The sequence below is a fragment of the Psittacula echo genome (genome assembly GCF_963264785.1).
Source record: "Psittacula echo genome assembly, chromosome: 4".
In the NCBI taxonomy this organism is placed as follows: domain Eukaryota; kingdom Metazoa; phylum Chordata; class Aves; order Psittaciformes; family Psittacidae; genus Psittacula; species Psittacula echo.
This window is the reverse complement of record NC_137738.1, coordinates 36,881,535-36,903,890: the sequence shown is the minus strand read 5'-3', so window position 1 is coordinate 36,903,890 and position 22,356 is coordinate 36,881,535. Positions and strand designations below refer to the sequence as shown.

The window sequence follows — 22,356 nt, the reverse complement described above, 5'->3', positions numbered from 1 at the left end:
GGATTGAGATACAGTCCTTAAATCTGATTAAATGTAATTTTATTGGTGTTTTGGGTGTGATTCAGTACCTTGTAAATTATTTTTTTGAGCCATATGTTATTGTATTTGAGCCTTATATAATTATAGTTGAGCCTTTATATCCCAATGTAATAAGGATATAAAGATTTTACTTTTTTTCAGTTTGCAGAGAGAACTCTTTTATAGTTGTCCTTAACTTGTTCCAGCGATTACAGACTGAAATTAATACCTGCTGTAGTACAGGGAAGCCAAGAACCCTGTACTCAGTAATTAAGTGGAAAAGTATGTGGTATCTTACTGCGGGCTCTTTGATTAGGGGTGGGGTGCACTGGGTTTGAGACAAGTTCTTGGGGGATTAAAAATCTAGAGTAAGGTAGCTGAATTGCTCTTGCCCCTTCCTCACGCAAGGACTCGCCTTCAAAGTGGAACAAGAATGGTTTCTTCTCCTGGGGGGATGTGGGATATAATAATGTTAAGAGGTGCATCACCTGTGAGCTAGAGGCTAAGGCAAACAAACCTTACGGGTGAAGCTTCTGGTCAGCTTCTAATTTCTTGGTATGTGAGAGGGGGAAGTTAAGCTCCCTTGCTGGATTCAATACTAATCTGCAGATTAAGACAAATGCTTCTAGGGGTCAGATACATGCATTAAACCCTCTGTGAGTTGTAAATAATGGGTATACACAGTAAGTCACTGTGCTGTCCTCAGTTTTCGATTGTGATGACTCTTAAATCCTACTGAAGTTTTCCCTTGGGATATAGGGGAAGCTGAGGAATCTCTTATGTTGCAAAAATCAGTAGTATCTGGAGGATGCAGGCTGCAGCTCAGCTGCATGCTCGGAAGGGATGTAGCTGAGCCAAGCTGACAGTAAATGTTTACTGAGCTGTGCTTTTTTAGCAGAGATTGGCTGGAGCACTGTGCTAGTAAGGCAGGCTGTCTAAAAAGCTCCTGACTCCAAACTAGCTGACCTGGCCCTGCCTCGAAACCGAGTGTTGCTGTGTCATGCAGCTGACCACATCTCACAGCAGTCATAGTGCCTGTTAGGAGGGAAATGAATCCTTGCTCTGCCTCTGAACTACATTATATTTATTTTTTATTCCATTACTCTGATTTATTCCCCACCGTAATTAACCAAAGCTTCATATTCATTTAGCAGTTTTTAGACAGCTTTGATATGGCTGTAGCTAGCTTGTGTGATCTTTCACTGAGTCTTTTGTGAATAGCTCTGCTTGCTTTCCAGCTTCTGACATCACCCTTCAGAAACTGCCCTTTCAATATTGAGATATATATATATAAAATGCATAAAGGTGCAGATAGGCCCTAATAGGCATTAATAGCATCTTTCAGTCTGAATGTTGCGAGAATCTTAACCTCAACTTCTATGTTGAAGCTAGGTGGTCCTGCTGCTGGCAGGCAGGATGGGACTGGCTGTTCTGTTCCACTTAGACTTAGCACTTCTGCCACTGTTACTGTGTATTGCTAAAGTGCAGTAGTATGTAGCCTGCCAAAGACATCTGAGGAATTTCAGGCTCTCAAAGAGAAGAGTTCATCTTTTCAGTGTTCTTCACACAGATTTGACAGGGAAGAATGGGTGGTTGGGTATTGTCCTGATTTCAACTGGAATAGAGTTAATTTTCTTCCCAGTAGGTGGTACAGTGCTGTGTTTTGTTTTTAGTCTGAGAATAATGTTGCTACCATGTGGATGTTTTAGCTGTTGCTCTGTTGCTCTTACTCCAATCAGGGACTTTTCAGTCTCTCGTCCTCTGCTGGTGAGGAAGGGCACAAGAAGCCGGTGGGAGCAGAGACAGGACACCTGATCCAAACTAGTTCCATACCACAGCATGTCATGCATATATATAAACCGAGGGGAGCTGGCCAGGAGGGGCTGATCGCTGCTGGGGGGTAGCCTGCGTGTTGGTGAGGGTATTGTGCATCACTTGTGTTTATTGAGGTGTTTTTTTTTTTTGTTAGCTTTCTTTTCATTATTAGTATTATTATATTTTACTTTATTTCAGATATTAAACTGTTCTTAATTCAACCCAAGGGTTTTACCTTTTCCTGATTCTTCTCCCCATCCCACCGGCAGGGGGGGTGAAGAGGGAAGCGAGCAAGCGGCTGCATGGCTGCCAGCTAGGGTTAAACCATAACAGATGTTCTGTAAAATGGACCCGATATATGCTCCTCAAGTGGTTAAATCTGTTTTGTTCTGGGCCTTGACACAATAACAATTATTTCTGGTATTTATGGATATAGAACACATGAAACTCGAGTTAGTGGTGCTTTCAACTTTATAAGTTGGTTATTTCAGCAGCTGGTGTCTAGAGGGTGGCAGTGCAGGCAATATGAATACTGACAGGCTTGTTTTTCTTTTCAGTTACACATGGAAAGCAATTGATGCAGACAGAAATGTGCTTTATAAAATAAACCTCTGTTTTGGTGTTGAAGAGTGTGGAAGATCAAGTGCAGTCTGTGCATATAACATCAATACGAAAGCCTATCTATCTGTAGGTAAGTAAACAAGTGTATTTCTTCATGAGTAGTTCAGTCATGTTAATGGATGGTCTTGTAACTACTGCAGACTTCGACATGTTAGCAAAGTTGTTTTTTTTTTTTTTTTTTTGTTCTTCTCAGGGCAGTGTCAAACTTTTTTCTGTTACAGTTTTTCTGGGGAGATAAGGGAAAACGCAACCTGATCGTAGATAATCACTTCATAGGACAGTGAAACTTATCTTACTGTCTAGTTAACTGTAATCTAGTGTGAAACTATGCAAGTAGAAATAAGTGCATCTACCCGTGGCAGGATATGCACTGTGGGCAGGCTTGTTCAAAAATTGAGACTAAGCACAGGCTAAAGCTTGAGTTACAGCTCTAAACTGTACCACAACCTAGCCTAATGTAACATCAGCTCTTTATTTAGAGTCAGATTACTCTCTGTAATGCAATCTTGGAGTATTGCTAAGTTTCTGGGATGTCACCTTTAAGTTGTTACACACAGAAAGGAAGTCAGTCACATGCAGTACTCTGTTTCAGTTACACCTGTCAAATCTGATGGCTGCTTCAGTAGTTCACAGATGTCCTTGGTATTCTGAGGAGTGGTGGACTTCTGTATGCTGATCTAATATGAAACTGGCGTATCTCTGTACACATGCTTGCACATGATTTCATTAGTCAGAAGCATCTTGTGTTCTGAACAGTATTTGTGTGCTTATTTTAATGGATATTTGTCACTTTCAAGGTTGCTTTTGTGCTTCAGCTAATGAAACAACAATATATGAATACTGATGGAGAGGTTTTCTGATCATGAACTGTTAATTTCTAATATAATAAAGCAGTAGCTTTCTAAAGAGCAGTTCTCTTCAGACTGCCTCTTAGTACCTGCAGATCTGAATTTAACATGCTTGCCAATCTTGCCTTCCATTGGCAGACAGCACTTATGAGAAGCTATGAGTCTTCAGTGAAAATGCTTGAGCTTGAACTGCTAGAAGGTGGTGAAGAAGAAGATGATTGATTCTTGCCTGTATGCAGATGCAGAGCAGCTAGACAGCCTCCATTCGTCCCATTCCTCTCCATTAACTGTAGAGATACTTTGGTTTGAGGCTGTGGTCAATCAGTGCTTTTCAAACAAACTGTTAGTATTGCAATTCAGGCTTATAAAATCATTTGGTATACGAATAAAAATATATCTTAGTTTGTGGCTTCATGTTGTTTTGTGTAATGCAGTATATTCAAGCTCCAGCATTTTCTGGGGTAACTGGTTAGATTATTTGAGTTCAAACTGCAATTACATGTAGGAGCATCCTCTACTCTAGGAGCATGACATCTCAGACCACTTGATGCTGTTAGTGTGTTTCATTCCTAAAATGTACAGCAAGAATTTTGTTTCCTGCTGACGTGGGTCTCGACTCATGTTTTTGAGGCTTCAGTTGTCTGTGGATTAGAAAAGGAAGCAGCATCTGGACATCTGTTTTAACATGCTTTTTTGACAGAGACTGGAATGTGGCAGGTTGAGTGAGCTTGAGGAAGCTTGTTCCCCCCAGGGAAGTGTGAGACCTAGAGGCTTGTGTAGGTTGTGTTCCATGCCTCTTGAAGAAAGCGGAAGGGAGAACAGAGCTGGGTGATGACCATGAGCCGAATCAGATTTTCCACTGTATGCAATCTTGAGTGTCTTATTGCCTGCTACTGGGTGGAAAAGGATTTGGCAACAATCATAGCTAAATGTTGCAGAGGCTGTTTGAACTGACTCTCAATGGATAAGCCACAAATTCTGTTCAAGCAAGGTATGTTTTTAACCACCTTGCAATATACTTAGAAATCAAGGCAGTGGAGTTAACATCAGCATTTAATTTTGCTTTGTTTTGTTAGTCAAATTATCTAAGTTTTGTTCTTGTTCATGGTTAGTCTGAGACTTAGTGATGCCTACCGTACTTCATCTGCCTCTAGTTGCACTGGAGATTTAGCACCATCACACTGAGTTGAGTTTGTGGGAATTGGTTGTCAAGCATCTTGCTTGTCCAGAAAAAAAGAAATAAAAAAAAAAATCACTCTTTGATCCATGTTTAGGCAGTAGATTCCCAATGTAGATTCCAGTTACCTAAAACAGCTGAGCCATGTACTTGTCCTCAATTGAGCTGAGATTACTTGTGAGCTGAGTGCAGCTGAAGGGCTTTGATATGGGGGGAAAGGCAATTTGCCAGCTGATAAACTTTGCTAAGTTGTAAGCTTTCTTCAAGTATGGGCTTAATCATATGTCTTCTTCATTTTTTCAGGGAAAACATTTCAATGCAAACAATAGTTTTGTTTTTAAATATCAGCTATGCAAGGGGTGACAGCTGTAGGATTGGTTCTGTTTGTTGCTCCCAGCTTTGACGGGGCTAAAGCCACATGCTGTGACAGTAGTCAGTCTGTATCCAAGGCAAGCCTTGTGGTTAATGTTAACTGGGTGTCAGTGTGGCATACCATGGTTGGCGTTGAGACCCCAAAGGCTTCTCTTATAAAAAGCTCTTCAGCTTTAACTAGCAGGTAGCAGTTTTCTGATGGAGTCCCTTCGCTGTTGTTCCTAAGGCAGTGACTTGTTTGTAGTGTCACCTGTTGCTGGGCTTCTTAAGATTCAAAGTGTTTCCTAAAAGACTTTGAGAAAGTTTGTGTGATTAGAGATGTCAAACACTATCTTAATTTGTATCTAGTCTTCCAAATCTCAAGCACTGCAAAGGAGGTCTTCAGTTGTACTCTATTCACAGACTGTCTTCAGGTGGATTGGTATGTCTTGTGCTGCTTAATGCTTGAAATTGGAGCCTGTCTGTTGAGCTTCTGTGAAGGCACTGTATTATGATGACCTCCCTCTTTTTTCTTTTTTTTTTTCATAAACTCTAGGTGACTTAGGCTTGCATAAAATTTCTAAAACTCTTCTGGAACTCAACACTACACATAACTGCTTTCAGCAAGGCAGTCAGCATCAGATTCAAAGCAACATTAACTTCCTGTGTGGGAAGACACTGGTAAGTCTAAATCGTGTATTCTAATCTTCAATGGAAATGGCACGTACTTCTAACTTGCTTTTTAAGGAGACTGCTGTACTCATGGACCTACTAATTACTGAGCCTCATAGCTTAAGGAAGAGCCAGTTGTATTTTAGTATCAAGTTTAGGTCATGATGTACTGTGGCTTTCAAAATTCAGTCTTGGTAGAAAACAATTGTGGATCTGCATCTTGGTTCTCATTACAGGTTCTTCTGGGTCTTTAGTGTTTTTACAGGGGTTGCACTCTAGTATTTTAATAGCATATGTCATGGTTTAAGCCCAGGCCATAAATCAGAACCACACAGTCTACTTCTCCCTCCCCCCCCCCCACCTTTTTTCCCTCCGCTTCTGGAGGGATGGGGAGGAGAATCAAAAGAATGCAACTCCCACGGGTTGAGATAAGAACAGTTTAATAACTAAGGTATAACACAAATCACTACTGCTATCACCAATAGTAATAATGATAAAGGAAATAACAAGAGAAGAGAATACAACCGCTCACTGACTGGTACCTCACCCCCACCCCGCAGTGATCTAGCCCTTCCAGGAACTCTCAGTTCTACCTCCTGGGCATGACGTGCTGTGGTATGGAATACCTCTTTGATCAGTTTGCGTCAGGTGTCCTGTCTCTGCTTCTTTCCAGCTTCCTCTCCTCCCTGGCAGAGCATGAGACTCACAAAGTCCTTGGTCAGGCTAAACATCAGTGTTATCAGCTCTGTTCCCAGGCCGAAAGTCAAAAACACAGCACTGCACCAGCTACTAAGAAGGAGAAAAAATGACTGCTACTGCTAAACCAGGACAGCATAATATGCAGGAAAAAGTCAACAGTGTATAGGGTGCTGTAACAATGAGAGCTATTGTTTAATTGTTGGCTGTGCCTGAGCTGTGGACCTAGTATGGCTGTTTAATAGAACAGCATTGAAGAAAATGACTGACCTCTCCTATGTGTCAGCATAGCTGACAACAGTAAGCGTTAGGTTTTTATCTGCATACCATTGATCTAACATTGCTTACATGTCCGGCTGGGATTTTGAGGGAGTAGTTGTTCATGAGAATCTGCTGGAAGTATGAATGGAGATCCCCCAAAAGTTCCTAAGGGCGTGTGTGTATGCAGTTTATCTCCATGTGCTTCTTTTGAAGTTACACCTTCCACACACTTAAGTGATACCACAGCTTGGTATTCTGTATAGACCATGATCCGTTTATATATTTCTGTACCAGAGATAGGTAGTTATTAGTGCTGCATTTGGCACTGATAATGCTATTGCACACCCTCTCTTGGAAATGTAGCCAATTCAAACACAGTGCCAGTGCAGCAGAGATTTCAGTGCTTCCTGTTGTGTTTCAGCAGAAGACTCTTTAAACTAAATTAAAAATTATTGCTCAACTCTGTAAAAACAGATCATAATTATCTTCCAGCTTCTCTAGCTAGTGTAGTTTAACACCTATTCTTCATGTGACAGTAGAAGGATTTTGTAATACTGTCTGGAACAACTTGTTTTCAATACTTCTATGGCAGGTTAAACAGAGAGGGAATCAGTTTAAATACGCTGTAGTGCTTCTAACTGAGCTGATGGAGGGAGAGTGGAAAAATGGTTGTTGTCTTCCTGTAAGTAGAGACATTCAGTTGCACTTCCAGCCCTGAACTATGGTAGAACCTCCATCTTGGAATAGAGGTGTGTGTAACATGAGTCTATAAAAATAAGTAGCTGAGATCAGAGATACTCTTTCTGTGTAGTAGAAGAGACTGCTAATCAGTCTTCTCTGCAGGCAGTGAGAGGTAAACCATGCATTGCCTTGCTTTTCACCTATTTATACATGTTTGCATTGGTGTTTTCCTTTTTAGTAACTAGATGTGACTGGTGCTTCTGCCAGTATGCGTTGGCATGGTAAGCGTTTTCCTAAAAGATGTTGTACAATTACTGTATATTAGGGGTGACACATGTTAATTTGAGAATTGGAGCATATGCAGACTGAGAAGGATTTGGCACACTGCATCTTCCTGAGTCTACCAACAAACTGTTAACTTAACTAGTGCTACTAAGAAACTGTATGCCCTTGTTCTTTTGACATGCTGTATTTTATTTTTCTTAATCACTTGAATGAACTTCTTGCAGTCTACAATTGTAAAATAAAACTGAATTCTGCTCAAAATAATTAATTTGTTTCTTCTTTTAAATAGGGCACCCCTGAATTTGTAACAGCAACAGAATGTGTGCACTATTTTGAATGGAGGACCTCAGTGGCTTGCAAGAAAGACTTGTTTAAACCTGTGAAAGAGGTAATCTGTGTACTATCCACACAGGAGTTAATCTGGCAATTTTACTCCAACCACCTGCCCCCACCCCAGATGAATTCCAACAACCTCCGTAAACCTAACAGTTTTGTAGGCGTATGAAGCATCTGTCAAAGTTGGTGGAGCTGAGAATTTTAAATAACTCTTCAACCTGTTTTGTGGTCTGGATGGTTGTTTATAGTAAAACTCAGAAAAACTAGAGCAGAACAGTCTAACTTTGGATGCCTCATTTTAGTCAGCATATCTAGATTTAAGTATTTGAGCTTCCACAAGTAAAAACCTTTTCTACATATTAACTTGGCCTTGTATATGTCTGTTCATAACTTCTCCCTATTTATGTAGCATGGATCACAAGTAATAGTTTTTTTATTGTTCTAGGTCCCTTGCTATGTGTTTGATGAAGATTTGAAGAAATATGACTTGAATCCTCTCATCAAAGTTCCAGGACACTACTTGGTGGATGATTCTGGTGATGATTCCTTATTCATAAATATCTGCAGGGACTTAGGTATGAATGCTTGATTGTGTTGCCTGTTGGTGTATAAATTTTAAGTAGTGTGGTTCTTTTCCAGTGCCTCATTTGAGTTTGTCCATGATCAGATATCAGTATTTTAGGACTTGCACTATTGTTTCAAGCTACTTTTGATGATTTGAAGGCTGCTTTCTGTGAAGCCAAGTTTTATTCTCTGACTACTGAGGTGTTCAGAGATGGTCAAGTACTGTTAGAAAAGTTGACATAAGCTGGGCTGAGTGAGAGAGCTCAGCTTGTCTTGTATCTGAGTCTGTTTGCTGCCGAACAGGACCAAGATAGTTTATAGCACTTCGTGTGCTCTAAATTTAATACTTTGAGTTCCAGTTCAGATTGCTGCTTAGTTCCAAATAAGTGGCTTGAGATGCATCTAAAATAGTGTTTAGGTGCTTGGATGAGTAATGGTGCCTAGCTAGCACTTTTATGTTAGTTGGGAGATATATATGTAAGGAATTAAACCAGCAAAATCACTCATTTGAAACTTACTGAAAAGACTAGTTTAGCGATATATTCACGCTGTGGTTTTCACTCTGCAGTTAAATATGTATTTTGTGTCCCTATTACGGGTTTAATACTTCCAATTTTAGTGTCAGGTCTATTCTTTTAAAAACCCCAATAGTGTGAAGCTTTTACTGACAGCTTTGAATAAGATGGTTTCCAAGAAACAAAGGAGGGGGTAAAAACAACTTCCTTGTGAGAAGGGTTACTCATTATTGGGCATCATTCTGGTGTCCGGGAAGAAACAAAATACTTGGCATGCTTCAGAAGTTCTCAAAGCCCTATGCATCCAGCAGCTGTACTAGCAACTAATAACTAGCTGTAGCTGCTTTGGCAGGAAGAATGAATTTGCGGTCCAAAAATGGGGCAGCAATCACAAGCACTTCAGGTTTTGTCTTATTAGTTTCATATTTTAATGTAACCTGTTTTAAAGGTATTTTTAGAAAAGGGTAAAGCAATGAATGGTGAGCCACAGATAAAGTGGGAAGTTACTTCTGACAGAGTTTATAAAATGAGTCCTATATTCTATTTTCTGTATTCTGTTATAGGAAGGTCAGGTGGAGAGACCGAAAACTGCCCTGCTGGCAGTGCTGCTTGCTTGTTACATGAAGGTCAGGTGTATGATGTTGGCCATCCAAAGGAACAGCTGAAACTTCATGACAACGACAGGTTTGTAATTTTTGTGGTGGTACTTCTGTGAACAATTGTAGTCATCTGAGCTGGCAAAAGCAGTCTCTGTAACAGATGAGTCCTCTAAAACTTAACATGAATATCTCTTCCCTTTTGAAGCATTGGCAGAAAAAAAGTTCTTCAGGTATTGGCAGGGCAAAGTCTTTTTCAGGCATCCTGTTGTACTGCCATAACAGATCAAATTTTCTTCTTCATTGAGGGAATCCTTTTTACAGAGCTGCAAAACTCTTAGAAGTTGAGGGATGATTGCTGCAGAAGCAGAAGGCTGAGATTTGACCCCATCTGCCTGCTGTCTTGAGGGCCCACAGCGTAAATGAGTTTGTCTCTCTGGATTTCTGTGCTGCATTGGCTCACTCTACTGCCCAGAAGTACTTCAGAAGTTGAGAATAAGGATGGCTGTGGTCCCTCTGAATCTTTGTGCTAATGAGTTCTTAACAGAAGAAATAAATTAGCAATGCAAGGCTTATTGTTCCTGGTGGTGGCAGGGCTGGGACTGGGAAAAACTGTTTCCTTGATGCTTGTTTCCTCTGTTCTGTTTGTTGCCTTTTGTGCTGGAAGTGTAGCTTGAAAGAAAAAAGCCAGCTAAACAAAAAAGCCATCACCAAGTTTCCTCCTTCGCCCTGTTCCTCCAACAGCCCAGTGTGGCTCAGGGGGCTTACTGAACATGCTGATCTTTCTGAGCTTCAGGTCATCCAAGCCTACTTACCTTATCTGTAGGGTCAGTAGTACCCTGTTGACTTCTGCTGTACTCTTTGTCTTGGACACAAGCTGAAGAAAACAGTCAGAATAAGCCAGGTTAATAACAGGGAGGACAAAGGTTCTGGCCTGTCAGTGATAAGGTTGAGGGTTTTCTTTTAGTTTGCCAGTGAAATTGTTAGTCCTTAGTTGCAGGACCCTTCCTCCAGCATGAAACAAATGGCTGAGGTGTTCTGTATCAAAGCAGAAGCTTTTATCTGAGGAAGCACAAGCTTGTTCTCATATTAAAGTGGAACAAGTACTCGATAGAAGTGCTTGGCAAACACTGTCTTATCCCTGTTAGGATTGAAGAGCTCTTAATTGCTTGAGGAAAATTCATTGTATATGCTCAGACTAGGGTGGCCTGAGAACAGGGTAAGATGGTTGTATATCTGTGTCCTAAAGGTATAGAGAGGACAGTTAGAGGTATAGCTAGCCTGTCATCCTTCTGTGAGCTGTTGTTTTGTGCCTGAGACTACATGGAACAGTAATGCTTAGTTGTGTTGATCTCCTACTTGACTTATCCTGAGCCATCATACCATTTGTCTCTCTCTGTCAGGTAGTTACCATGTTTCATTCTCAAGCTCTTGCCGCCTCTGATTTGTCCCAGTTGTCTTGCTCCTGTCAATTTGCTAATGAGTTTGTCTTGCTCTTAATTCTGGGGGCAGAGGTGGTCTAGAAATGTGGTAAACATGAGTGATTATTACTTCCAAAAGTTACAAAAGTGTTTGTCGCATCTGATCTCCAGCAGTTTGGGAGCAAAGCTGGGAGTATTCTTGTGGTTATCAGCCAAGTTCTTGCCATAATACAGGTTACAAGGCATTCAGCATAGTCTTAACTGGAGTGCAAGAGGCTGCTGTAGTAAGTAATTTTGCTGTGGCTGTTTCAATCTTTTTTTTTTGGTTAACTGTAAGATTAAAGGAATAAAGACCTCCATAAAAATTGCTTTCAAGAGCAGGACTACTTTGATATATTCTGCCTGGGTGTCCAGCAAAGAGTGGATGTTCTTTCAAGAACATTCTTTTTCTGTACAGTGCTCAGCATCTGATTTGTATTTTTGGTTTGCCATTTTCTATTTCTAGGCTGATATTGAGTTATGAGAGAACATATAGTGATGAAGAAAAGCCAGACTTCTGCTTAGGCCATAACCCAGCAGTGACGATCACTTTTGTTTGCCCATCGAAGAGGGGAGAAGAGGTAACTTTGCTGTTTTAGTTTGTGTTAAATGGTCTTTAACTTTTGTGTGCATTATCTTTCTTTTTTATTCAGGGCTGAAGAGAATAGAAGTTCAGCCCATAAAGAGTGTGAGACCCTAAGTATACTCTTCAAAAACACTTCTAGAACTTAAGGAATGATAACTTGAATAAAATTTCCCAGGGATGTGTTCTTTCTTGTTTTGGTGAATTTGGCTCCCCTTTTCTGGGTTCAAAGCTGTCCTCTGAGAATAGGATGGAGTTAGTATAATGTTAATCCTTAGCACAGAGCTTTGCCTGCTAATGAGCTCTCTTCCATAATCAGGCTGAGCATGCTTATAGCTGTTGCCTGTAACTGGTTTCTTTGTTAATCTGGCCTTCCTCAGGAAAAAAATAGCTAACAGGTGTTGTTGCATGGCAAAAGCCTATCATTTACTAAGCAGATTCCTATGATGGTCACTCTGTGATGCTGGATAATCTCAGCAACCCACACTTCTCTAACTGGACCAGAGAGGTTGTTGCTAATGCTCTGCCATTTCATGTTGTAATGCTTCTGGTTGCAGGGTAGTGCAGGAGGAACTATAGTCTGGCTAATTCTTAGTTTTACTGTGTTGTCCATAATCTGACCTAGATAGGTACCATACTTCACCCTTATTGCTGCAGAAGCAAGCATAGGCCTTTCTCTGCTGGCACTTTGTAATTCCTCACTGCAATTATTTACATTTGTAGTAAGAGTAGTATTAATAATGTTTCTTGTGCCTGGAACTTATCTGATACTTTTAGGTGTATCTGGCTGTTGTTCTAGATGGGTGACAGAAAAAACAGAATTATGTAACGAAGTTGATTTCTAAATGTTTCACTTAAAAGTGAGGAAAATGAAGACTACCTTTCTACCAAAGGTGCAAAAATATTCACTACAGAAAACAGATTTGCCAGAAGTGTTGGCTAAAGGATTCCCTAACGTCTTTCAGTCTTGATTTGGACTGAGGGAATTGAAGCTGCTAAAACACCAGTGTTTAAGAGGCTGCTTTTCCTTGAGAGAACACTTGATCTCTGCTCTCCTCTTTGAGGACTCCTCTGAGGCAAACACAGTCCAAGCTGTGCTTAGCAATTTGGGCTCATGTATCTGCTTTTGTCAACATGTTAAAAAAAGTGCTTTTTAAAGTACTGTTACTCCTGCTAATGCCTGATACTTTACCTTTGTTTAGATTTGTAATAGTTTGCCACATCATTAGTATGAGCTGGTTTATTTCTTCTCAACACCTATTTCTAGAGGCCATAGACAATGTTTGCACCTCTTAAGCAAATTACAGATGAAATTAGTCATCACTGACTCTAAAGGAATATGATACTGTTGCTTTAAAGATTATATTTTAAATAAGTCTCTACTTGTAATTTAAATGCTATTCACTTCTGTATCAGAGTGCAGGTCCCAAACTCACAGCAAAAACAAATTGCCGGTATGAAATTGAGTGGGTTACTGAGTATGCTTGTCACAGGGATTACCTGGAGAGTAAGAATTGTCTTCTGACTAATGAGCAACATGATGTCTCCATTGATTTAACACCACTTATTCAACTTCCAGGTGAGCTCACTATTTTTGTGTTTGTGGAGTTACTAGCCAGTTTTCTGGTTCTGTGTTTGGAGGTGGGAAAAATGTCCTCTGTAGATATTTGGGTTTTTACATCTGTTCTGCTGTGCATTAGAATACTTCTCCTTTTGTTATTCATTCAGATTATGTCACACCATATTTAGCCAAAGATGACAAAGAGGAGTATTACTATTACTTGAATGTATGTGGGAGAACCACTGCAGGTAGCTGCAAGGACAGCACGGGATACACTTCATCTTGCCAAGTAAAATCTTTGAATAACCAGCAAAAAGTGGCAGGAAGATTTGAGAACCAAACCCTAAGGTGTGTAAAGGCTCTTTAGCGCTGCTAACTGTTCTGATTGGTTGATCTTTGTTTCTTTCTTTGTTGCCCTTATTTGTTATGTAAGCAGTATTTAACAGAAAATGCATGTATTTTTGTTCAGTTATTTATAGGTAAACTTTAACAGTACACCAGGATAGCAATAGTAAATGAAGGAGCAGATGAGATTGGTAGATGCTATTGCCTGAACAGGGAAGAAAGTTTCAGTGACTTTGGTGTCAGAACTGCAAATTGTGCAGTGCTTCCTCTTGCCCACCTTGAGTTTTGCATGTAAAACGGCATCAGGATCAAATGTTTTAAAAGCTGTCCTCAACAAGAGAGCATCTCTACATTAATCATATCCAAGACTAGTGAGGTCCAGGATTTTGTGGTAGTTTTTAAAGATTTTTTTTTTTTTTTTATTAAGAAATTCAAGATTCTTAAATGGCATGTGGGGCACAATAGTCTGTGTGAGATTGCAAAGAAGAGATTATTCACCTAGATATGATCTACATCCTGTCTGTAAGCACATGACCAGACTTGCTGGAATGATCTTTCAGGAAGTATGGCTTTGCCACCTGCAGAAATAGCCATGCAGTAAACTAATGTGAACAGATATTCCACCACAGAGCAGCTTTAAGGCATGCTTTAAATGCTATAGAAATTCATGAAAATAACTAGAAAAAGCAGTGGCTCCAAGCCTTTGTTGCAGTATAAATGTCAGTATTAATGTTGAACACACGTTTGTTTTCCCTTTGAGGCAATTAATAAACAAGAGTGTGGCTTCTGTAATGTGAAGAGCATTATGATTGTGTCTGATCCTGTGTTTCTATCTAAAACTGACTTTTTACTCAGATACTCTGATGGGGATCTCACTCTGATTTATCCGAATGGGGATCCATGTAGTTCCGGCTTTCAGAGAATGACTGTTATAAACTTTGAGTGCAATGAAACAGCAGGTGAGTTTAAGAAGCTGTGATGACTCTGCTCAGGGTTTGATTCTGTGCTTGCTAGTACACCTTCTATTCAAAGGGAATGCATGCTTTGAGCCACAGCCAACACAAGGAATAAATATTGTTGAAGTAAGCACTAGTTTCTGGGACTGGCAGGATTGTTTGTGCTGTGTAGTAGCACTGCTATTCTAAATTTACACTGGTCAAAAATATAAAAATATAAAAGAGCCTCATTTCTTAGACAACAGTAAAAAAGCTCCAAAACCCAAAACCAAACAAACCACAATCGTAAGTCCTGTGCAGCAAAAGGATTTTTATCTTCCTTGCTCATTGCTAGGTCACAAGTCTCCTTTTTTTTCTTCCCTTCCCGCTCTGGAAGCCTAACGTCTGTTTATCCATCTTCAATGTTAAGGTAATGATGGTAAAGGAGCTCCAGTGTTTACTGGTGAAGTGGACTGCACCTATTTTTTCACTTGGGATACAAAATACGCATGTGTTAAAGAGAAAGAAGATCTCCTTTGCAGAATTACTGATAAGAGAAAGCACTATGACTTGTCACCTCTGATCCGCAGTTCAGGTATAGCGGTGAAAACTAGTTGTCATTTCTTTTTGTCCTGAGCTTACGTGCCATCTCTAGTGAAATCCTTTAACTGGACATTAATCAGTTTTTGCTCTTCTTAGTAAATATCTGGGGTACTGGTGTTCACTTCCTTTGTCCCAAAAGGAGGGAGTGCCTTGTGAAAGTAGTTGTATCCATGACTGCGTTGGTTGCTGTCATCTTAAGTGAAGTGGTTTTAAATGTGGTGTGTGTTTTCTGTTTGTGGGGGTGGTTTCTTGGTTTTTGGTTGGTTTGGGGTTTTTTGTTTGTTTGTTTCTTGTGGGGTGGTTTGTTTGCCTTTTTTTCTTCTCTAAAAGGCATTTTGGCCTGGGGAGGAGGAGGTTACAACAATTAAGCCATATGACTTGTTCTGAATGATCCCGTGTATTTCAGAGTTAGCCCAGAACTGGGAAGCTGTGGACAGTAGCTTTTCGGAGACAGAGAGAAAGCATTATTATATCAATGTCTGCCATAAAGTGTTGAAGAGAGGAGGAGCTTCCAGCTGTCAAGATACTGCTGCTATTTGTTCTGTAGGTGAGTCTTTTAGTGTTTTGTGGTGTGTTTGGGGTTTTTTTGGGTTTGGGGTTTTTTTTGAGTGTATTTTTAAGGCTCTGAAGGCTTGTCATTTAATCTACAAATAGAAGGGTGCCCTGGGTGCCTTCAAGCATTTGAGGAAACAGGAGCACATTTCTCTTGTGTTCCCAAAGACCTTAAAAGGAATGATGCAAGTAGCCTTTTCTAACTAAAGAACTCCAGGCTTTGTAGTGTGGTTTTTGTGACATAGAACCAAACTCCTAATGATATGCTTTCTTAAGACTTCCCATTTGGTTAGTTAATATTATTTTAGTAGTAAACTTCACTTCTTTCCAGAGAAACAAAAGTGACATATTTATTGTCTTTACAGATAAACAAAACAAGAGTAAGAATCTTGGAACCTTTTTATCTTCTCCTAAAAAGGTTGGAGAAAATATTCAACTTATCTATTCAAATGGAGACAGCTGTGGTGGTAACAAAAAAATCAAAACTGTCATCACTCTAGTGTGCCGACCAGGTGAGAATATCCACACCCTGTTCTCTGATCCAGTTTAAAACTGGAGGTCACTTAATATGCTCAGGCATGAGTGTTAAATATTGGCATGTGTCTGTCTTTTATTTCCTTCTGTGCGAAAGCTGAAACATTGTAGTTTTTTAACTAGGATGATAACAGTGTGATTGTAGGTATTTAGCTCTGTTCACCTTTTATACAGGTACTTCTTAAAGACCCTTGAGTCTCTTGAAATAATTGTCTTCCATATATGATAATAGTATGTTTAAAGCTCCACAAAAACCTAGAAACTGTACAAAGCACTTTCTTTCCTAGATTGTCTTAATGGGAAGGACTAGTTCTGGACCAAGATCAGATATTTACTGAAAGAGAAGGTTAAAGTATGTTTTGTGTCTAAACTGCTTGCAGCTTATGAAAAGCAGAAGCATTTGCAGAAGTTGATGTTAATATAATAGCCGACTAGTTTAACCATCTGTCAGGGAAACAGAAAACTTGAATTCCTCTACTTCAGCCTGAGGAAGGTGAATCCTCCAATTGCGCTGGCTGTTAGGATCAGGTTATATAGCTGTTATAAAGCTAATAAATCTGTTGCTTTGTATCAATACACCAGGTTTGTGTATCAAAGCAAAAGGTTTGGGTTTTGGTGTTTTGTTTTTTGTTTTTTTTTTTTTTTTTTGGGGGGGGGGTTTGTTCTTTTGCTTTTTTGAAGAGTGTGTTAGTCCTCAGGAACAGGCTGAGCGGTGCATCTTCACTTTTGGGCTAAACTTTTATTGTGGGGAGGAGGATGCAAAGAATTTGTGCAAGGAAGTTTTGGTTCCATTTAGTCCTTATTTTCAGAGAGGTACTTTTACAGTCAGCCTTGGTTTGCTGTTGGGCAGTTAGTGTTTTTAGACTTAAATTCGTAGTTTCTTTTGGCAGCCTGACTGTATGTATAACACATTGCTCTTGTGGTACTAGGTGATCTGGAAAGTGCTCCAATCTTGATGTCTGAGAGTGAATGTTCATATGCATTTGATTGGTATACTGCTGCTGCATGCGTCCTGTCTAAAACTGAAGGAGATAACTGTCAAGTGTCTGATCCTCAGGCAGGTATGTATTTATATTCAGCAAGTTGAAAGGTCACAGGGGATAGAATTTGTGTTTCAACACTTAGTCCTTTTAATGCACATAACAAAGCGAGTTCAGCCTAGCTGTAAGCACCCACAGCGTTAGAGCACAGCAGTTTTAAGCATAGGCTTATGGTAGATCAGAACAGCACAAGCTTAATATTCCCCTAGTAAGTATGGAGGAAAATAAGTGTAATGTGTATTTTATTGTAATAAATGTTTCTGTATAAGAAAACACGTTTTTGTTATGTCCATATTGTTTCTGGAACAATAATTACATGGAAGGAGGCTTACCTGGGAGGAGGGAGGTGAACCTGTGAGAGATGGCAGGAAAAAATTGAACTGATAAAGCTTATTCCTTCCCAATTAGGCTTCTCTTTTGATTTATCACCTCTGGCTCAGAAAAATGGGTACTATATAGTTAATACTACAGAATACTCATTTTACATAAACATCTGCGGCAGTGTGCCGGATGAGTTGTGCCACACCAAATCAGCAGCATGCCAAGTAACACACGGGTGAGTAACATTAGTTCTGTTGTCTGTAATAAAAGGTCTCTTGTTGCATGATGTGTTGTCTGTGTGCAACAGTGAAAAATTTGCATGTAAAGTAATTACTGTGCTGCTTGTAATAGATTCAGGTAATTTGCATGCAAGGTATTATTTGGTATTGCAGTAATTTTGCTGCCAGCTGTTTCAAACAAAGTGTACACACCTGTAATCTTGCTTACAGCTAGCTTTTGATATTGAATGTGTCTGTTGCTCCTCCTTATGTTTCTCATAGGGACCGTAAGCTGTAAGCAGCTGTATTAAGCCAACTTACAATTTGGATTCAGAGTCAGCTGGAATCCAAGAGCTGGGTTAAAGAATCACTGCTGTGCTTGGGATGAGTAGTGACTGCCTTATGCAGAGGTGAAGCCCAGAGCTTGGGTGCTGCCCTGAATTTCCATTACTAAAAGTGCGGTGCAGGCACAGTCCCAGTGCATACTGCTACTCTGACAGCATCGGACTTCTATAGGCTATAAAACCTCTTCATCAGGAACCTAGTGATAGGACAAGGGGCAATGGGTTTGAACTTTTAAACAGGGGAGATTTAGATTAGATATAAGGAAGAAATTCTTTACTGTTGGGGTGTTGAGGTACCAGAACAGGGTGACCAAAGAAGTAGTAAATGCTCCATCCATGACAGTGTTCAAGGCCAGGTTGGACAGGGCTTTGAGCAGCCTGGTTTAGTGGAAGGTGTCCTTGCCCATAGCAGGAGAATTGGAACTAGATGATCTTAAGGTCCTTTTCAACCTTAACCATTCTGTGATTCCATGTGTGAGATAGTATCTGTACACTTCAGATTCCAGGTCAGCCTGTAGCTAGAGATGTACAGTGCAAACACATATGGCTGTACTTGAGTTGGCTCTAGCTGAATTACTCTCCAGAGAAGAGTTCACTGCAGACACAAAAAATGTTCTTCAGGGGAAGGTGGTCATGCTTAGGTGTGATAGAGTCAGTGTTAAGTCAGAGTAAAGAAACCTTTTGAACCAAAGCTGGTCCTGGGCTAAGGGCGTGTGAAAGCAGTTTTCTTCCTTGAGTGAGAAGACTTGCTGTTGCCCAGTGCTAGGTATTTGCTGTCCACGTGTATTTGTGTGGAACCAGTTTAAGCCCAGCGTTAGGGCGTCCGCAGTTTGCATTCTACTCTGGAGAATGGGGTTTTGATATTTCTGTCCCTTTTCTAGAGAAGGGAGTGTTAAAGTTTTCTAGGTATCTAAGCAAGGTACAACTTCATTTCCTTTCCAAAAGGATTATGTTCATGTTTTAAATTTCCTTTTTGGCAGCATGCTATTCATCCTAGGTCACTTATGTCTAGTCAACCTTATTTAATTCTTTTGTCTTACTATGGTGTCTTCTATAAACTTACCTGTGTCTTACAAGTAAGACTTCTGTTAAAGACAGAATTAATTTTGTATTTCTACAGTCTCAAAGCCTGCTTTTTCTTTTCTAGTAAGGATCAGTTTTGGAGTCTTGGACTGCCAAGTTCCAAACTTTCATATTATGATGGTCTGATTCAGTTGACCTACAGAAACGGTACAGCATACAACAATGAGAAGAAAACACAGCGATCTACCCTTGTAACTTTCCTGTGTGACCATCAGGCTGGAATAGGTCAGCCTGAATATCAGGTGAGAAGTTCTGTATGGAGAAGGGAAGGATCTCCATCCCAAAATCCTGACAATAATTGCTGCTAGGCTAGTACAAGCAGAAATTCATGGATAGAAATATCCAATGTCTATAAAGCAGACTAAGATAAGTAGTTATTTCTCGTGGTATATCTGCCTCTTGTTGCAGTCACAAAGCTTGTCTTGACTACTGAACAGTAAGCTGTCCATCTGGATCCAGGTTCTTACTTTGCTCTTCTCTAGTCTCTGGGCCATGTAATTTATAGTGCTTTTTGTTCATCCTGTATTTTTAGCTGAAAAATCCCAAACTGGCTGAGAAGTAGCAAGTGGTAGGACTGTGTGTCCTGTAACAGAGCAGATGGCATTTACATTGCTCTAGTTGATCTAGTTCTGTTATTTTTTTAAATGAGAATTTTTGGTGACGCAGCAAAGGACAAGATCTACGACAAGACACAAATTGGTCTGAGAACTTGCGTTACAAAATAAGGGGAATTCAGAAGTGTAACACATAAAGGAGTAGCTGTGAGTCAACGTATTCTGTGTGGAAAGCCTCACTGACCTTTTCTGCTGTGTTTTTTAGACAGAAGATAACTATACCTACAACTTCAGGTGGTACACTGAATATGCTTGTCCTGAAATGCCACTGGAATGTATCGTGACTGATCCCAACACCTTGGACCAATATGACTTGTCAAGGTAAGAAAGTAACATATGCAGTGTAACTTAGCTATTCTAGTTCTGTTCGCTGGATGAAGTTGGATTCCAGTGTAGAGAGCACTAGAAACTTCATCTGTTTAGATAATCCTAACTGCAAGTATGTTGAAATAAAGATAGTATTTTCCCCTAGTATATTGACATGCTTCATAAAATGTAAGTTTGACTTTTTGGGATGGTTTTGCTTAATACTTTGTCAAGTGTCCTTTGCTTTCTAGGATTATGCTTTTTAATTGTAACGCTTAAAAATTAGTGTAAAAAGTTATTCTGAAATGCCTTACAGTTGCTCTGTGTCTTGAGACTGACAGAGAAAGCTAGAAAGAATCTATGAAGAGTGTGTGTTCTTAGTGTAGAACTTTCTCCTCCTGCTTAGCTTAGCAAAATCTGAGAAGAGAAGTGAAAACTGGTATGCCATGGATAATTCAAGCCCAAATGAGCGCAAGAAGTACTACATAAATGTCTGTCGACCACTTATTGCTGTCTCAGGATGTGACCGGCGAGCATCTGTCTGCCAAATGGAATATCGGCATGATCATGTGAGTAGCCTTTCCATCCCAGCTCAGAGCTGGTTTGCCAAGTGAGTGAGATTAAGGAATATATAAGATAGGCACATATATTCAGCATTTTGTGTAAAATGGTATTTTGTGTATCTGTAACATTGGCATAATCCCTGCAGAATGCTAGACCTCTTGTTCACCTTTTCAAAGACCAAAGCTTTAACTTTTACAAGCGTACCAGTGTGTTCAACATGCATGATTCTCTGTCCTGTGTTGCAGAGGCAGACCAACTGCATCTCTGTGTAAATTGCTACAGTCTTGGAGGCTGATAACATTGCTTTAAGAGCCCGTTGTTCTCCTGGACATTCTTGCTTTTTTTTTTTGTTGTGTTTTTTTTGTTTGTTTTTTTTTTTTTTTTTCTTTTGTTTGTTTTTCTTTTTCCCTATAGATTGTACTGTGGAAGAAATATGGTTAAAGATTCTTTGTAAGCCCCTGCCTCTGAGCTCTTTGGCTTTGAGTGGTAGACTAGGCAGATGTTACCAAGTGGGGGGAGGGGGCGGGGGGAAGGTGTTGTTTACAGGCTTCTACTTCTATATTTCTCTGAAGTGTAGCAGTTTATTATAGGACTGTTTATGCTGACAGGCTGACTGGACATTTTGCCCAAGGTCTGGTTTCAGTGCTCCTTAAAGATGAAGAGGAAAGTTGAACTAGAAGCTCACCAACCTGTCCTAATTTGTTCTGTAAAACAGGGAGAACACCTTCCCTCCATAATGTTGAAGAGGATATATGTACATCACCTTCATGGCACTTGAGCTAAATACTACTAGTTCCTTGTGCTTGTGTTAGTCTTTGTTATGTAAGGTTACTTACTTTACATATGGAGACATATTAAGGCTTCATTAGTTCATTGCTGAAGATGTTGGAGTAAAAAGTAACTATGCTGCATTAACCTACATGCAGAGTTGGTTTAAAAAAAAAAAAGGTAGAAGGCTTTGTGGGCAGAGCTGGTTTGGAGGTGTATTCCTCTGTTGCTAACATACAATTGTCTCTTAAAAATAGGGAATACCAGTTATCTTGCAGAAGTGAAATTAATTTGGACCTTGGTCATAGCACCTACTGTTGTCCTAGCACTCAGTTTCTGCTAGTGCTTTTTAGGCTTTGCTAAGCATGGCAAATCCCTAAAGTCAATTCTAAGAATGCCTCTGGAGGCTTCTGCATACGATGTTTTAAAGACCTCTACAAATTAAATCCCACTTACTATGCATGAGGTATAAGACTCCCTAAATTACTAAGCTGGATAGCAGGTGAGATGAAGATGACTGTTGTGAGACGCTAGAGGCACCTTATAGTATTAAAAATAAAAACAAAAAGCCAAACCATGCCTGCTTGTGAAACTTGTCTGTTAAATGTGAAATTTAAGTACAGAAAGGGGCAGAAATGCAGGGGGATGTCTACACCTTTTATTATCATCAAAACACTCAAGATAACCTTCTGTATACAAGGTTACTGTGGTAGGTAGTTTCTTCTTTTTGACTGTATCTATAACTTGAGTTTAGAATTGCTGACGTATTTTTCTTTATTTCTAGGGTTCTTATTCTGAAGTCACCTCTATCAGTAATCTTGGTGTTGCAAGCAAAGAACTAGTAGTTGAAAGACCTGGACACATTTTTCTAACCTATGCAAATGGCTCTGTGTGCGTTGATGCTGATGGAAGGAAAACTACTTATACCACCACCATCCACTTTATCTGTTCCAGGGGTACTCTTGTAAGGACAAATTATTTTTTTAGTTGTTGCTTCATCATAGTAGGCTTTCCATCGTGTAATTTGAAACTACACGAAGATATGTAGTGCATTCATGACAAGGAAGACTTCTTGGGGACTTGAAATAG

General features: G+C 39.9%; 1 protein-coding gene across 1 annotated transcript in view; it reads left to right on the top strand.

Annotated features, from left to right (window-relative positions):
- IGF2R (insulin like growth factor 2 receptor) overlaps window positions 1-22,356 on the top strand; it is a gene marked incomplete at its 5' end in the record, with an annotated part of 62,998 nt that overhangs the window by 6,269 nt on the left and 34,373 nt on the right. The window contains 18 exon segments of the mRNA XM_080615074.1: window positions 2,391-2,524; window positions 5,387-5,511; window positions 7,715-7,813; window positions 8,207-8,336; window positions 9,404-9,524; window positions 11,363-11,477; window positions 12,896-13,058; window positions 13,208-13,388; window positions 14,241-14,344; window positions 14,751-14,915; window positions 15,330-15,470; window positions 15,841-15,987; window positions 16,939-17,070; window positions 17,458-17,605; window positions 19,080-19,257; window positions 19,835-19,950; window positions 20,342-20,504; window positions 22,052-22,231. Of these exon segments, the coding sequence (XP_080471200.1) occupies window positions 2,391-2,524; window positions 5,387-5,511; window positions 7,715-7,813; window positions 8,207-8,336; window positions 9,404-9,524; window positions 11,363-11,477; window positions 12,896-13,058; window positions 13,208-13,388; window positions 14,241-14,344; window positions 14,751-14,915; window positions 15,330-15,470; window positions 15,841-15,987; window positions 16,939-17,070; window positions 17,458-17,605; window positions 19,080-19,257; window positions 19,835-19,950; window positions 20,342-20,504; window positions 22,052-22,231 (2,542 nt within the window).